General features: G+C 46.0%; 1 protein-coding gene across 50 annotated transcripts in view; it reads right to left on the bottom strand.

The window, feature by feature from the left end:
* SORBS1 (sorbin and SH3 domain containing 1) overlaps positions 1-12,081 on the bottom strand; it is a 331,521-nt gene that overhangs the window by 48,293 nt on the left and 271,147 nt on the right. For 49 of the 50 annotated variants that reach the window (XM_060193311.1, XM_060193305.1, XM_060193352.1 and 46 more), the window contains 2 exons: positions 5,985-6,157; positions 3,108-3,193 (listed from right to left, as the gene is read on the bottom strand). In XM_060193311.1, the coding sequence (XP_060049294.1) occupies positions 3,108-3,193; positions 5,985-6,157 (259 nt within the window). Of the gene's footprint in view, positions 1-3,107; positions 3,194-3,903; positions 5,386-5,984; positions 6,158-12,081 lie in introns of all 50 variants that reach the window. The other variant, XM_060193440.1, reaches the window with a different exon arrangement.

The raw sequence follows: 12,081 nt of genomic DNA, 5'->3' as shown, positions 1-12,081 counted from the left end.
GCAGGGGCTTGAACCTGGGTCCTTGCCCACTGTAATGTGTGTGCTTAATCTGGTGCACCACCGACTGACCCCCCCCCCCCAAGAAAAAATATTTCTTTACTAGTTGAAATGAAGTTGTGTTCGGAGTGAAGTGTAATATAAATCTAACGTAAGAATAATGGTACTTGGATTTAGAAGAGAAATTCTCTCTTAAGAAATAGCATTTATCTCTATATTTAAAGACCACTGGAACCATTAAACAATGCTGTATTTCATCGGCTGTCATGGCCTGTTGAAATTACCCCACAGAACAGAATTTCAACATGTTTTCCATATCAATCATAGATTCCTGGAATTAACATTCCTTGTCAGAACATATTAGCTAGGAGTGGCATTTCTTAACATTGGTCTTTTTCCAACAGGCCATTAAATGTCTCACGTGACACCTAGCCCCAAGGTGGCCTCAATTTTGTTCTATTTCCCTCCAGGGTTTACAAAGTAACAATTCATCAAAGGGCTCTGGAATTTTTAGGACTCAGGTAAGTCGTATCATTAAAACGAGAAAAGACATGAGACAGTGCTATGCAAAACACAGTACTATATAAAAGGGATTGGCAGGGGCTGGGCAGTGGCTCTCTAGGTTAAGTACATGTAGCACTAAAGTACAAGGACCTGGGTTCAAGCCCCTCGCTCCCTACCTGCAGCAGGGATGAATCATGAGTGGTGAAGCAAGTCTGTAGATGCCTCACACTCTCTCTCTCCCTCTCCCTCACTCCCCCTTCTGTCTCCCCCTTCCCTTTCAATTGCTCTCTGTCCTATCTTTAAAAAAAAAAAAAAAAAAAAAAAAGAAGCTGCCAGGAACAGTGGACTTGTAGTGCTAGCACTGAGCCCCAGCAATAATTCTGGAGGCAAAAAACAAACTGGCCCAGGACTTCGATGGTCACTCATGTCCCTCCCAAGACTGACACCTTCTCGTTTTCTGAAATGCCATTGCTATCAATGTTATGAATAGCATTTGTATGGAAAATCATGGGGACTGACTTCCCCCTGAGCCAGGAAGGGTGAGTTGTTTCTGCAGCGATGGAAATGGACTGAGGACTGCGGTTGCTATTTCCCTGATGCCCAGAACAAAAATGATTACAATAAGTGAGTGATTCGACCCAGTGCTTGAGCTGGACCTCTATCAAGCCACTATCCCTATACTTTGATCACTTGAGCCACAAACTGCAGACAAGACACACACACACACACACACACACACACACACACACACACACTTTTAAAGATCTGTGAGCCACTGTGATTCAGAAAACAAGCTGCTCAGTTTCTGAATGCACCATAAATACTGAGATATCAATCACTAAACCAACTAAGTAAAATGTGCCTCTTATGTAGTAGGGAAGAATTCTATCACACAACCTCCCACACTTAATATGAACTGATAGCACCAAGAGGGCATGACATCATCTTTGACCACAGCACTCTAGGCCTAAACAGGAGGGAACTTTGTATATCAGTGACAATGTCTAGAGATATTCACTGTGCAGTTAACAAAAACAAACAAAAATATATTACAAATAATTCTGCATATACAATATGTCTTTTAGTTTCTTTCCATGAACAGGAATAAGAGTCTATGAAGTTCTTGGAGAGGGAGCATAATAGGGCTACTTTTGTCTATGGTCTTGCCATCTGGTGGCAGTCCTTACTACCACCCAGCTCTTCTCCAAGTCAGACGCACTGCAAAGCCTTAAGGAAAATCCACTTAGCCTCTGGAACCACTCATCAGAATAACACAGACAGAGGACTTCAGAGTTGACATAGGAAGGGACCAAGTTGTGTAGCAGGTTCAAAATATTTCTTTTACATTTAAAAAAAAAAAAGACATCAGAGCTTGTTTAATCTATAGGACCTGTTCCTCTGAAAATGCAAAGTCCAAAACATACCTCCTAATAATACTTCATCACAACAGAAACTGGTGATTGTGGTCATCTAGTTGTTATGTATGACTACCTCTTCATAAATCCCGAAGAAAGGACACCTTTCTTGGCCCCGTTAGTCACATGTTTGTAGCACAGATAGGGAAGTAAAGGTCCTGAATTCTTGGCTGAGGATTACCTATCATTACTGGGGAGTATCACTCTTCCAAATTAAAAGTCACTTCCTCAATTTGTTTTGTAAGACTGTTATTAATATTATTTTAATTTCCTCTTTCTTTGACCGCATCCTTTCCAATCTGTGCTGCGCTGTGTGCCAACAGAAAGGTGGACAGTATTGGCAGAAACAAGTGGGTGGATTTCCATAGAGAATATCAAAGTGTGTGTGTGGGGGGGATGGTGGGGGGCAGGCGGTGGCACACAGGGTTAAGCACACACAGTACTAAGCACAAGGATCCACGTAAGGATCCTGGTTTGAGTCCCCAGTTTCCCACCTGCAGGGGGGGACATTTCACAAATGGTGAAGCAGGTCTGCAGGTATCTATCTTTCTATCTTCCCCTCCCTTCTCAATTTCTCTCTGTCCTATCCAATGGAAAAAAAATATGGCCACCAGAAGCAGTGGATTCCTAGTATCATTACTGATCCTCCAGTAATAGCCCTGGAGGCAAAGAAAGAGAGAGAAAGAGAATATAAAGGTGGGTGGGAGGCACTGGAGAAGAGAGACAAATAAGTAAAGGCCCGTTTCCTTCCTCACAGAATGCAGTGGTGTGCAACTGTTTTCTGAACTCCCCTGCAGAAGTCCTGGCTGAGTTTGCCATTTAGAACCTAGTAGGGGAAATAATAGTCCCCCCCTTTTTTTTCCTTCACATTTTCCATCCATGGAAGAACTAAGAAAATTGAAAGGGGGGGGCAGGTGGTGGCATACCCAGTTAAGTGCACACAGTACTAAGCACAAGGATTCCAGTTTGAGCCCCTGGCTCCCCACCTGCAGGGGAGTCACTTCACAAGTGGTGAAGCAGGTCCTCAGGTGTCTCTCTTTCTCTCTCCCTATTTCCCTCTCCTTTCTCAGTTTCTCTTCATCCTGTCCAATAAAATGGGAAAAATGGTTGCCAGGAGCAGTGGATTCATAGTGCTGACAATAACCCCGGAGGCACAAAAAAGAAAAAAAAAAAAAGAAAGATGACATTTACCTCTTTATCATCATGACGTCTTCGGATATAGTCTTCAGTGGACTCCAAATAATCAGCAGGTATAAAATGTCTTGGCGATTCTGAATCTTCAAGATAACAGAGTAGAATTAAACACAGGCAAAGATTTATGGGGAAGCCAGAAAGGGAAAAGACTTCATCTTCATTCATTCTAAAGTTCTTATGGTCACTGAGGAGTGATCAATAATCACATTCTGAAGGACAACAAAATCAAACCCAACCCAATTCCCCTCCCACTGTCTTGTGAACAAGTTTCATACAACAAGAACTAATGAGAAGGCAAAAAAAAAAAAAAAATCCACTTTGAGAAGTGAAAAGTCCCTACTAAGAAGCGTGCAAAGTCTCACAGGGACACACTGTGTACGTACACACACACACACACACACACACACACACACACACACACAACCACTGAGAGAGGCTGCCTCTCAGAGAAACACAGGTGACTCAGGAGTGGAGCACATGGCCAGGGGTTCAAGAGTTCCAATGAATGAATTTCTCAGATGAGCTAAACGGCCAATTTTTCTTTCAAAACAAAGAAATTGGTGGTTAGTCAAAATGACATGGGGGGAGCTTTTTTGTTTTGTTTTTGTTTTTAAAGAAGAGCAGCCACTACGAGCCATGATTCATTGCCAAGCAAAAACAAACAGAAAACAAAGGACGGACCTGAACATGAGCACCCCCACAGCACACAGGGAGGAGGGGGAACAAAGCAAGCAGAGAGAGGGAAGAGATGGGTGAAGTGAGATTGAGCAAATACAAAAAAAAAAAAAGCCACCTCCGAGGGATGGTCCCAGTTCACTTTGTGGGTTGTTGTTGCTGTCCAGGCCATGGTCTGAGTAGGACACAGAATTGCCATTATTAAAGGCACCTAGGCCATCCTCTGGGACTAGGATTCTCTCCTGAGGGGACTCTGCCCTCTGGCTCAGCCTGGCCATGGTGTGCCGGGAAGACAGGCGTTTGGGGACCAAAGGCTTCCCCCCAGAGACCAGGGGCTCTTCCTGATGGGGCTGACTGGGGAGGTCTGGCTTCTGGCCCACTGTGGGGCCTGAGAAGTCACCAAGTGGAAGCTGTCTGGGGTGGTGCTGCTGCAGGGGCTTTTTCAATCGGAAAGGGAGGGGGCTCATTAGGTAGATGTTTCTGAGGAGTGTGTTCTTGTCCCCTTTGGAGTCCAGGCGCCAGTCTGGCTGCCTGGGTGTCTGCTGCTGCTCGTGCTTCCGGATGGTGGTGAAGCGGGTATAGGAGGCCGGGCAGGTGCCCTTGCACTTGTTGAGGCGATGTTTGGGGAAGTCTCCGTGAACACTGCCACTGCTGCCCTCTCTGCTGTCACTGGAGATATTGGAACAGTGATCAAGATCATCCGAGCAGACAGAGAGGGGCACAGAAGGCACGAGGCCCCTCAAACCCAAGGTGGGATCTGCCATATTGTTGTATGTGGGGGAGGCATAGACCCCACGGGGGTTCATCCCGTCCATCTCTCTGGGCCGGAGCTTGGTGGACTCCAGCAGGGACTCGGCTGAGCGGGCTGAGGTCAGGCTACACCGGGACAGCACAGGTGTGGGGGATTTGCTCAGCCTGCCAGAGAGGTCCAGGGACGGCATGGAGCGGGAACGCTGAATCAGCTGTTCAAAAGCAGTGATGCGGGAGGAGACGGTGTGCTTGGGGATGTGCTCAGAGCCCTCCTGGCTGGTGCCCAGCTCACCCCTGGCCAACGCCAGGCTGCTGCTTCTTTCGAAGTGGGAGGCGAGATCCCGCACACTCGAGGAGGCAGAACCCGGGAAGAGGCCAGCTCGGTTGATCTGGTGCATGTCTCGGTAGAACATGGAAAATTGCAACCCAGCCTTTCTGGAGAGAGGGCATGGCTTCCTGGCACTGGAGCTGTACTCCTGCAGGCTCATGGTGCTGCTCGACTTGCTGTCATATTCCCGCCGAGAGCGCATGAGCAGGTTCTCTGTGCTCCCCCCCACCTGGAGGGGGAGACCTCTTTTGGAATCATTCAAAGAACCCGAAACACACAGGTTCTCGTAGCTCTGAGCTTTTTCTGCAGACAGCAGGACGCTCTTCTGTTCCTGCAATAGAGTGCTGGGAGCAGAGAGCCTGGGTTTGAATTTGGAGGGGAGGATTTCCGAAATGCAGGCTTTCGCAGCAGACAGGGGTTTCTTGTGCTTACAGACCAGGCCTAACGCATTGCTAGTGTTAACCGTTCGGCTATGAACTGAAGATGAAGAAATCATGTGAGCATTCCCACCTTTACGATCCACTGGAAAGCATGCAGAATAAAATAAATAGACCCATTAGGTTAAAGCTGAAAGCTGCTAAAAAAGAAAAGGGGGGTGGGCTGGGGCAGTGGGGTGGGGGAGAGGTCACATGCTCAATTGTCGAAAGGGCTTTGGAATTAAATTCCCAATTGATGTCCAGAAGCAAAATAATCGGTGCTGCAAAGCAGGTGCAAAGATGAAACAACAACAAAATAAAAAGTGGCGACCCTAGTAAGAGCTCAGAAAGGCTAAAGTTCAGTTCATTCTAAGAAAATGGGAACTAGAATGCAAGAGACAGAGAGAGAGAGGGAGAGGGAGAGGGAGAGGGAGAGGGAGAGGGAAAGGTAGAGAGAGAGAGAGAGAGAGAGAGAGAGAAAGAGAGGAGTTATAAGGAGAGCAAGGGCACGGATTTAAAGGAAGGGAAACTATTAATACCAGAAAGAAAAATGGCCGGTAAGATTCTGGGGAGGGATGTTGATGCCGAGGCCCTGGTGGGGTCTGATCAAGACAAAAAGCTATCCCAGTTGCTGGAGGTTCACCTACTGCCACACTCCAGGAATGGTTGTGGAAGGTGAGTAGCCTGCAGGCCACACCCAGTTACCTTTAGTGGAGGCCGAGCTAGAGGGCCGCTTGAGCCCACTCAGGCCCTGGAGAGGGATGTCTCCACCTTCTAAGACACTTTTATAAATCTGCCTTTCGTTCTCCAAGCTAGCAGGATCACCGGAGGCCCCATCAGATTCTCTCTTCACTGCGTGGAAGTTGGAAGAATATATGCTAAGAACAACATAAATTTTAAAAGACAGGAAAGAAAAAAAGGGGAAAAAGGGAAGACTAGGTGTTAGTATGTTTTTTCAAGTACTTCTCTTAGAAGCCTATTAGCAGTCGAGGACAAGAAATATACATTCTAACATCTAAATCGTTCTGATTTAGTACCCAGCTGCCTCCAAACTGTCCAAAAATTGTGTCTAGATAGCATATTGCATTTGTGCCTTAAAAGAATAACTGACAAGGAGGGGTTTCGTAGCAGTGAACCTGGTCATGTACAAAATTTCCATTTCCAGACCCAAGTATTTCTCTCTCCTTCTCTGTTTCCCCCTTTCTTTTCAATTTGTCTCTATCCAAAATAAATAAATAAAATATTTTCTTTTTTTTTAAAAAGAATAAGCTGGTCGGGCAGTGGTGTACTGGGTTAACTGCACATAGTATGAAGCGCAAGGACCACTGCAAGGGTCCTTGTTCGAGCCCCTGGCTCCCCCACCTGCAGTGGGGGTCACTTCACAAGTGGTGAAACAGGTCTGCAGGTGTCTCTCTCTCTCTCTCTCCCTCTCTATCTCCCCATCTCCTCTCAGTATCCCTCTATCCTACACCAAAAAATGAAAAAAAAAAAAAAAGGCCACCAGGAGCAGTGGATTTGTAGTGCACTGAGCACCAGCAATAACCCTGGAGGCGAAAATAAAAAAAAACAACAGAAAACTGACAGAGCTTGGGAGATAACACAATTATAATACAAAAGACTTTCATTCCTGAGGCTCCAAAGTCTCAGATTCAGTCCCTGGCTCCACCATAAACTAGAAATGAGAAGTGCTCTGGTCTCTATATCTTCTTCTCTGTACATCTCTCTTTCACTAATACATATAATGACTGTGAAACAACGGGAAGAGAGGGAAGGAGAGATGGCGCAGAGTTGAGGAGTGGAAGGACATGAGGGGGGACAGGGAGGAAAGAGGACAGTAAGACTGGAAGGAGGACTAGCATAGAGGGAGGGAGAAAGGCAGAAAACAGAAGGGGCTAGAAAGTGGGAAGGAGAGTAGGGGAGGAGAGATAAGGAGAGGTTAGGAGGAGGGCTGGAAGAACGGTAGCAGAGGAGGGGGGGAAGTGGAGAGAAAGACAGGGAGACTGGGAGGAGGGGTGCTAAGAAAAGTTAAGGGGGGGTCGGTTGGTGGCGCAGTGGGTTAAGTACACGTGGCGCAAAGCACAAGGACTGGAGTAAGGATCCCAGTTCGAGCCCCCGGCTCCCCACCTGCAGGGGAGTCACTTCACAGGCGGTGAAGCAGGTCTGCAGGTGTCTGTCTTTCTCTCCCCCTCTCTGTCTTCCCCTCCTCTCTCCATTTCTCTCTGTCCTATCCAACAAGGAATTGCGTCAAGGGCAATAATAATAACCACAATGAAGCTACAACAAGGGCAACAAAAGGGGGGAAAAATGGCCTCCAGGAGCGGTGGATTCATGGTGCAGGCACCGAGCCCAGCAATAACCCTGGAGGAAAAAAAAAAAAAAAAGAAAAGTTAAGGGGAAGGGGAGTACCGCAGAAAGGGAATCTGGGCCCCATGGGCAAGATACAAGTTAGGACAACTGAGGGCATGAATAAAACCTTGGATACTAGACATCACTGGTGATTTCTAGTCCCTTGGTTAGGTTTCTCTCTCTCTCTCCTTCCCTCCCTCCTTTTTTTTTTCTTTCCTTTTTTCTTTCTTTCTTTCTTTCTTTCTTTCTTTCTTTCTTTCTTTCTTTCTTTCTCCTTTCTCTCTTTTTTTCTGGGCTATTATCTATGAGTGCTTTGGCTAATGGAATATTTGACTCAATAGCCATAGGAGGAAGTCCAGCTACTTGGAGCTGACAGGGAAAAAACAATTCAGTGACTAAGGGGAACTAGAATTTGGGGTTCTATGTGCTCTATGTATCCCAGTCAGTTTACACCCACCCCGTTCAGAATTTTTATTCAGAATCCTACGACATGTATGAAGAGTATAAGCTATTGCTCACATGTGGCCTTTAATTAATTAATTAAGTAATTATCGGATACAAACAGAGAGAAGTTGAGAGGGGAGGAGGAGACAAGCAGACCCCTGCAGTCCTGCTTTAGCACACTTGTGAAATTTTTACCAGGGCTTGAACCCCGGGTCCTTGTGCATTGTAACCAGGTGCACTACCACCTGCCCCACCCCCTGCCTTTATTTTTTTTTAAATTTTTTAAAATCTTTATTTATTTATGTTGGTCATTACGCCAGATTCCCTGCATTGCTCGGCTGTGGTCTATTCATAATCATTGTTTTAACTGAGACCCGCCCTGCCTGCAGGGTTATTGGTTTAATCCCCACTGGTTAGAACCTTCGAAAAAGCTGCTATGGAAGTGTTCTACCTTCTCTACCTTTGTGCTCTTTTCTCCACCCCCTCTCCTAGTCATTTCCTTTTCCCACTTGCCACTTCCATTTCAAAAGATATAAAGGCGTTGTCTTTGATCAATAAAGGCACTGCATTGTGTTCCCGCTCAGCCATGAGTTCCCGGTCTCTCTCCCATGACCCTAGCCCGGCATTTTGGCACCCAACGTGCAGGGGACCTGGCGTAATGACCAACAATTTATTGGATAGACATAGCCAGAAATTGAGAGGGAAGGGGGTGATAGACAGAGAGAGAGACAGAGAAACACCTGCAGCACTGCTTCACCATTTTATGAAGCTTTCCCCCTGCAGGTGGGGACTCGAACCTGGATCCTTGCAGACTGTAACATGTACGCTCAACCAGGTGCTCTACCACATAGCCCCCAATTTTTTTTTTTAATCTTGTTGAAATTCCTGGTGTTTCTTTTTCTTTCTTTCTTTTTTTTTTTTTTTTTGCAAGTCACCACAAATCCTTTTGGGAATGAGGTGGGGCACAGGAAAAAATGAAGGGCACTCATCCACCACTGAATCACTGAACCTTCTCCTCCTGATCCCAGTTTCCCATGCCCTCCCTGACACTTCCTCTCCACTATTCCAAGCTTGGGATCCATGATTGCTCAACAAATTGTTTGGCTTCATATGTTAACTCTGTTTTCAGTCACCAGGTTCCAGATGCCACCAGGATGCTGGCCAGGCTTCCCTGGACTGAAGACCCCACCAGTGTGTCCTGGAGCTCAGCTTCCCCAGAGCCCCACCCTACTAGGGAAAGAGAGAGGCAGACTGGGAGTATGGACCGACCAGTCAACGCCCATGTTCAGCGGGGAAGCAATTACAGAAGCCAGACCTTCTGCCTTCTGCAACCCTCAATGACCCTGGGTCCATGCTCCCAGAGGGATAGAGAATGGGAAAGCTATCAGGGGAGAGGGTGGGTTATGGGGATTGGGTGTTGGGAATTGTGTGGAGTTGTACCCCTCCTACCTTATGCTTTTGTTCACTAATCCTTTCTTAAATAAAAAATTTAAAAAAAAAAAAAAATGAAGGGCACTCATCCACCACTGAATCACTGAATCTTCTCCTCCTGATCCCAGTTTCCCATGCCCTCACCCACTGACTCAACGGCATGCGATCACATGCAGATGGACACACACACACGTACACATGCACACACGCACACGCACGCACACACGCACACGCACGCACATTCAAGCATGCAGCTAAGTGAATGACCCTTCGTCCATAAAAGTGATCTGGCCATTTGTAGGCTGCTTTTCATGCCACTGGATTTGGCTTGCAGGTAGGTACAAACTCTGCAGCTTATGAAGGCAAACATGGCTTCATGACATTTCTCCATTCTGGTATGCTACTGTAGAGACTGTCACAGTGTAGAAACACTAAAGGAGTCAAACAACAGTGAACATCCTTATCTCTACCATCCTTGAGCATCGAGATTCTACAAGGAACAACCTTAGGCTGCTGCATTTTTTAATTTTTTTTTCTTTTTATTGGGGAGGACTAATGGTTTACAGTGAATACAGTTGTTGGTAGATATGTAAAATTTCTCAATTTTCTGCAAAAAAACAAAAAAAAAAACTCTCGCCCCTAGTCTAAGTCCTCTCCTCCACCATTGTGCACCAGGACCTGAAGCTCCCCCATCTCCTCCTCCCCCACTGCATCTTTCACTTTGGTGCAATATACCAAACCTAGTCCAAGTGCTATTTTCTGTTTCCCCTTTCTGTTCTTATTTCTGCACTTCTGCCCATGAGTGAGATCATCCCATATCCATCCTTCTCTTTCTGGCTGATCTCACCTCATATGATTCCTTCAAATTTCATCCAAGATGAGGTGCTAGGCTGCTTTTGCCTCAATACACATCTGGCCCCTCTTTTTCCCACTACCTGCTTATCAATTATTTTTCACATTTCACGTAGCCTTTTGCAGCTTCTGACTCTTCTGCATCTCTGTGCATGAATAGTGCACGAGCTTGGGAGGGAGGAGGGGGGAGGAGGGGGGAGGAGGGGGACTGGCAGGTGCCCTCTCTGACTCCAGGTTCTGGTTAATAAAAACCATAAATTCTTGCTAGACGGCTGGAGGAGCCCCAGAGGTGACTTGCAAAGTTGTGGCTTTATATACCAACAAAATAGATGTAAACTCACCTAAGCTGACTTGAAAACTTTGGATTTCCTAATCTAAAATTAATCTGATGGGGCTAGCAGATACTTCACTTGGTACAGTACCATGTACTCAAGTCCCTGGTCACCATATGAAAGCAAGCACCCACATAGGTGGAGCTTCAAAAGTGGTGAAGCAGTGTGTGGTGTTTGTCTGTCTCCTCCTCTCTCACACTGTTATCTCAAAAAAAAAGGTATGGGGGGGCAGACGGTGGCACACCTGGTTAAGTGCACACGATATAGTACTAAGTACAAGGACCCACATGAGGATCCAGGTTCAAGCCCCTGCTCCCCATCTTGCTTCACAAGCAGTGAAGCAATTCTGTGGGAATCCCTCTCTTTCTCCCTCTCTGTCTCTCCATCTTCTCTCAATTTCTCTGTCCTATGTAATAAAATGGAAAAAAATGGCTGCCAGAAGCAGTGGATTTGTAGTGCCAGCACTGAACCCCAACGATAACCCTGGAGGCAAAAAACAAAAAACCAAAAAGCCTACCAGGAGCAGCCTATGATAATAATTCTAGCAGCGAGTAAGTAAAATAATAAATAAATCTTTTATTATTGTTACTATTATTGTTATTGCCACCAAGGCTTACTATTGACTTATTACTATTACTTGTTAACACTGGGGCTTAATAACTGCACAATGAATCCATTGCTCCCAGTGGACATTTTTTCCCTCTTGACTTGATGGGACAGAGAGGAATTGAGAAGTGAGGGGGAGATAGAGAGGGAGATAAAGAGAGACACCTGTAACCCTTTTCCACTTCTCGTGAAGCTTCTCCCCTGTGTGTGAGGAGGGCTGGTTCTCTTGCATGGTAATATGTGCACTCAGCTGAGTGTGCTACTGCCTGACCTCCATAAATCTGACTTTTTCATAATCTATTTGTTTTTTTGGGGGGAGTTGGATTTTCTCCATTTGTCCTTTAGTTTAACCCAATGTCTGTTTTTTGAACAGCCCCAGCAGAAACAAGATCAGTGTATCCATCCATGTCTGTTACCAAGGCCAACTAACAGCTATGGGGAGCAGGATCTGGTTTAGGGGACAACAGTCTCTCTAAAGTTCTATTTACTTTTGTTTGGAGACACCAGCATTGAGAAGTCATGACAGTGGCTTTTATCTTTCTGTGCTTTGAGTTGTCTCAGTCCAGGTCAGCACTTCCAGTCCAATCATCCCTAGCTCCTCCTAACTTGGCTCTGTCATGACATGGGGTCATAATGTAGCCAAATGCCTGATCTCACACCTACACACACACACCTACACACACACACACACACCTCATACATTCTGGCTTCACTCCACCCATTATCACTATTTTTTTTTCCTGCTTTCCCACCAGAACGATAAGCCAGATCTCAGGAAACCTCTCAGAATG

The sequence above is a fragment of the Erinaceus europaeus genome, chromosome 1 (assembly GCF_950295315.1).
Source record: "Erinaceus europaeus chromosome 1, mEriEur2.1, whole genome shotgun sequence".
Taxonomy (NCBI): domain Eukaryota; kingdom Metazoa; phylum Chordata; class Mammalia; order Eulipotyphla; family Erinaceidae; genus Erinaceus; species Erinaceus europaeus.
Note: the sequence above shows the minus strand (reverse complement) of the source record. Positions and strands in the feature narration are given on the sequence as shown.